Genomic DNA, 5,427 nt, shown 5'->3' on the forward strand with positions numbered 1-5,427 from the left:
GGCTAGACTTGATGTAATCAAGCTATGTCATAGACCCGAACAAAACTTGCGACAACCCGAGAGCAAGAAAAACTGGAGGACGCCAAAGGCGAGGTTTGTTCTTACTAGGGAACAAAAGAAGGAGATACTCGTGTGGTTCAAAACTTTGTTGTTCCCTGATGGGTATGCAGCGAACCTTATGAGGGCAGTGAATCTTGATAAATTGAAGCTCAACGGGATGAAGAGTCATGATTGGCACATATGGCTTGAGCGTTTAATGCCGATGATGATTCGAGGCTATATCCCTGAGGAGGATTGGGAAGTATTGGCAGAGCTTAGCTATTTCTTCCGTATTGTTTGTGCTAAAGAAGTATCTCCTACTGTGATAGATGAGATGGAAGAACGGGCCCCCGAGTTGCTCTGCAAGCTAGAGAAGATCTTTCCACCAGGATCCTTTAATCCGATGGAACATATGATTTTACACCTCCCTTCCGAGGCAAGAATGGGTGGCCCTGTGCAGAATCGTTGGTGCAATGGACTTGAGAGAATGCAGAAGACTCTTCGAGCTAAATGTAGAAATAAATGTAGAATTGAAGCCTCCATAGCCGAGGCATTCTTGGCGGAGGAGATTACAAACTTCACGACATCACGCTATGCGGCCAATATTCCAAGCTTGCATAATGCAAAGTCTCGATACAATACTGGCGACCCTAAACATGAATCCAAGCAACAGCCTCTTCAAAGGGCAACTCGGACCTATGGGTGCTTCTGGTTCAAAGAATTTGGATCCGAAAGAGTGGAAAACGCTTACGTTGTATATCCTCACCAACCTTCAAGAAGTGCGGCCGTACATTGAGTAAGTGTTGGTACCTTATGTAACATTTACTCACATGTTTCTCTCTTAACTCCGCTCATTTCTCATTGGGCAGTGAATTCATTGCCCAATTCTCGAATGGAGGGGTCGGACGTGATTCACTCGAAGAGTATGAGCTTCTTGCTGGTGAAGGAGACGGCAATTATGGTTTCATTTCTTGGTTCAGAGAAAAGGTAAGGTATACTTCTTGGAACACTTGAAGTTGGTATTACGTGCGACTAATACACCTATCCTTCCCTCTTAAACTTGTAGGGTACGTCAATATTGGACAAAGAGTTGAAACAAGTTGCTAATGGGTTTGACTATAAGGTCGGTACATTTGATAAATACGACATCAATGGGTATCGCTTCCGCACACATGGGAACGAGGAACGTCGGGACGTTCTAAAATCAAGGAACACGGGAGTGTCGGCTATTTGCAATGGAGTTGAGTATTATGGAAGACTTGATGAAATATACGAACTGCATTACTTTGGGGCAAATCCTCCGAAAGTCGTTGTCTTCAAATGCCATTGGTTTGATCCGGAGAAGGTTAGGCGGAGGGATGATATTGGGCAAGTCGAAATTCGACAAGACAGAAAATTAGAATGTGAAGATGTCTATATTGTGGCTCAACAGGGGCGACACAAGTTTTTTATCTCAAGTACGCATGCCAAAAGAAGTACCTTAAGGGTTGGGATGTCGTGTACGATGTGCCGCCACATGGTAAACATCCTTCCCCCAGTGAAGAGGATTATGAACCTCACATCGACCCTGACACATATGATGGAGAATTCTTCCAAGAAGAACATGGGCCTAGAGGCCGTCTCAACATCCATCCACGCATGGAAGTACACATTGACAGTGAAGAAGAAGAAGTCGAAGAGGAAGAAGAAGAGGTTACGAACGTGGAAGACCTCTCAATGCTTGAACGGTTACGTCTAGGAATTGCCGGTGAAGGTGACGATGACGGTCAACATGAGGACAACATCCTTGACGACACGTATGATACTGATGATGAGGCTAGAACTGACCTTGAAGAAGAGACGGATTGTGATCCAGATGATCCCGACTATTTTTAGTCGTAGTGTTGAACTGTAATGTTGATTTTGTACTAGTTGCTTTACCATGACCCAGATGATCTCAAACATGTTGTAATGTTGAATTTGTAATATTTTTGAACTTATGCTTATCTATTTGAAGTATAATGCTCGAGGACGAGCCGGTGTCTCACTCCCCGGTGTCTGAGAGGGTGGAGGACGAGCCGGTGTCTCACTCCCCCGTGTCTGAGAGGGTGGAGGACGAGCCGGTGTCTCACTCCCCCGTGTCTAAGAGGGTGGAGGAAGAGCGGTTGTCGTCGGAGGCCTCTGACGAGGAGGTCCCGACCTCTGACAAGGATGCCTCGACCTCTAACGAGGAGCATGCTGGTTTCATCCAAGTTGAGGAGGGTCGGTCCGTGTACCTACGTGGTTCCTCAAGGCTCCCGGAACGAGGGCTTCCTGTGGAGCAGAGGCCATGTATTGCTCCATGTGGAGAAATGTAACTAACTTTGGCTTCCCATTTTCTACCTTCAATGTATGCAACAATTGCTAACAACTTTGGCTTCTCATTATGTAGCGGTTGGAAGAAAGCTGGAGCTAGCAGGGGAAAGTACCGACACGTGAACGGCGTCCTTCGGAGCCTCATTAAGGAGCATTACCCTGGCATGGTTACTTTTCCTGGGGTGGGCAAAGTTCCGGAGCCAGCATGTACCTGGGACCACTACAAAGCCTATGAGGATCTTGGTGTAGCCAACAACATCGAGTTTCACAACAAAGCCAAGCGGGTCTTTGCCGAACTTTGGGTAATCATTAAGTTTCCTTCACACACTGCATCTCCACCGTCTTGTAGTAGCAAAACTTCTAGTCGTTGATATATATGCTGCACTCGAGAATTAAATATTCCACCCATGAGAAAACTTAGATTTAGATTTTACTTTATTTTTCTTAACAGAATGCTAGCAGACTATAATATTGCAGTAGCAAAACTATCTAGAAAACATAGATTTAGATTTTACTTTATTTTTCTTAAAAGAATGCTAGCAGACTATAATACTGCAGTAGCAAAACTATCTAGAAAACTTAGATTTAGATTTTACTTTATTTTTCTTAACAGAATGCTAGCAGACTATAATACTGCAGTAGCAAAACTATCTAGAAAACTTAGATTTAGATTTTACTTTATTTTTCTTAACAGAATGCTAGCAGACTATAATGTTGCAGTAGCAAAACTATCTAGAAAACTTAGATTTAATATTCCTGTAGCCACAAAGGCGAGGAGGCGCCCACCATGGACGGATGGACAGCCTAGTTTATTTATAAATGTGTGTGTATACCACATGAGGCATTCTTTGAGCTCTGCTGATTAACCTGCAGATATCTAACTTGAATAAAAATCTGTGACATGGATACTTTGCTGTAAATCTTGGTTCGACCTCTAGTTATTAATATATGAATTCCTAGAAAGAGTACATATTCAGTACTGGAGCTCCCTATGTTGGAAAACTAGTGCGTACTGTATTTCTTAATTGTGTTATTTGTATCTAGAGTATATTTCTAGAACCTGGGTGCATATATATATACCTGATTTTTGGACCTGTCAATTCAAAGAAATATGTGCATCTGACCATCTTTATTGAATGAAATTTCTGAGCAACAATGTTTAAAGGAGCCCATCTCTGGGCCATAGTGCTTGGGTGAATGGCTGGGCACAATTTTTTTCACAGCATATAATTTCTGCGATTTGTGGCTGTACAGAGTACTTTTGTGTAGTAAAGCTGGGTTGAAAATATGTTGATCGCTTGAAGCTGGGTTGAAAATATTTCTGCGATTTGTGGCTGTACAGAGTGCTTGGGTGAATGGCTGTGTACAGAGTACATAGTGCTTGGAGCTCACTGACGCTGCAACCTGAATCCACATGTTGATCGCTTGACATGTAGTTTTTTCGTCAGTTGACACTATCTTCCTTCAGATGCATTCTGCACAAATCACATCCATCCTGACATGTACTAGATCATATAGCTAATATGTTAGCAGTACACGTACTACACTGCACCAAACAAATTCAGTTTCCATAACCAGTACACGTACTACTAGCAGATTTTACTTTATTTAGATTTTATAAGAAACCTCAGACTTAAAGGTTTGAAAATTACTGCACCAAACTAATTTTCTCTATATTTGCAGGATTTCTATAGATGCGAGGATGGAAAGTTGGAGGAGGCACGAGCAGTTGTCAACAAACATTGCCCGAAGCTTGTGCATAATCTGATGCATGAGGCGCGCCCTTTAGCCGTCCGCAAATATATGGCAACTCAAGGCTATAAGAGTCTTGATAAGAAAGCCGGTAGGAGACTCCGTCTTGAGAAGGACAAGTACATGGAGGTAAAGCATATTCATGCTTGTTATTTCCTCAACAAGCTGGCACTCAATTTCTTTTTGACATATATGAGATGCAATTGATCAATTAGGTTACTCCGAGATGGTGCGTCGATAAGGGGGAGTGTTGGGAGCGGATCGTGGACTATTGGTGTTCCAAAGAGTACAGGGCGAAAAACAAAGATTATAGAAATCGGCGAGCCGCAATGCTGGATCCACCACATCATCAAGGCAACTTGAACGTTATGGAGTTCGGTGAACGTTGGGTATATCTTATGGAGTTCTTCATAAACTTTTTCTTGTCATACATGTTGCCAATCCTTGTGATGAAATCTTAATCATGTTGCTTTGGTTGCAGGCGTCTCACCATAATGCTCCACTGCCCAACCTTTTCGTCTCGTATGCTTTGGCCCATAAGGCACCGTACAGAACAGCCACGCCTTACGATGAGAATGACACAGCGTCCGCGTACTCCAGCAAGACCGCCTACGATCGGATGGAGAAATTTAAAGGGATGGCAAAAGAGTTGAAAGGGTGTCACATCCTAACTAGTCCATGCATTAGAGTGTTGCATCATGTCTAATTTCAACAAAAACTTGAAATGGGGAAGGCAGAACCCCCAGCACACCCCCTCTGAAATCAACTAGGGTTTACTAAAAATAATTTCAATGAACCTGAAATGCCCTTCTAAAATGTTCACCCTCTTTGTCTTGTGTTGGAACCTCTGGCAAAATTGGTGCACAATTTTCTAGGTCAACAAAAGGTCACTGAATTAAATCATATGTATGTTGCTTTTGGACATTTAAATACTAGTAAATATTTTAAATGTTCAAATAATTCTGGATTTAAGTGAGGGCTGTTAGGATTAATCCCAACAGAGCCCACAATTATTTTCAGGATTTTAGCAAGTGACTAAGTATTTTTAATAAAGCCCTAAAGTTACAGAAAAAATAGAATAAGAAAACAGAAACTAAAGGAAGGGAAACTAACCTGGCCGCAGCCCATCAGCCGGCCCACCTGGCGGCCCAGCGCTGTGCTGGCCCATGCCAGCCAGCTGCTTCGTCCCCGCCAGGCAGGCAGCCAGGTGCTCGACGGCGAGCATAGCATGCGTGCCACGCAGCTGCCCGCCGCCTCGCCGCTCCCCTCGTCTAGCTGTCGACGTGGGACGAACTCCCTCGC

The 5,427-nt window shown here is 43.5% G+C and overlaps 1 protein-coding gene across 1 annotated transcript; it reads left to right on the forward strand.

Annotated features, from left to right (window-relative positions):
- The first annotated feature begins 737 nt into the window (after positions 1-737).
- LOC125526995 lies at positions 738-4,831 on the forward strand. Its single transcript, XM_048691576.1, has 6 exons — positions 738-835; positions 909-1,026; positions 1,106-1,162; positions 4,057-4,254; positions 4,341-4,514; positions 4,607-4,831. The coding sequence occupies exons 1-6, from the start codon at positions 738-740 to the stop codon at positions 4,829-4,831; spliced, it is 870 nt and encodes a 289-aa protein (XP_048547533.1).
- Positions 4,832-5,427: the final 596 nt, after the last annotated feature.

Source organism: Triticum urartu, unplaced genomic scaffold, assembly GCF_003073215.2.
Source record: "Triticum urartu cultivar G1812 unplaced genomic scaffold, Tu2.1 TuUngrouped_contig_2506, whole genome shotgun sequence".
NCBI classification, from domain to species: Eukaryota; Viridiplantae; Streptophyta; class Magnoliopsida; order Poales; family Poaceae; genus Triticum; species Triticum urartu.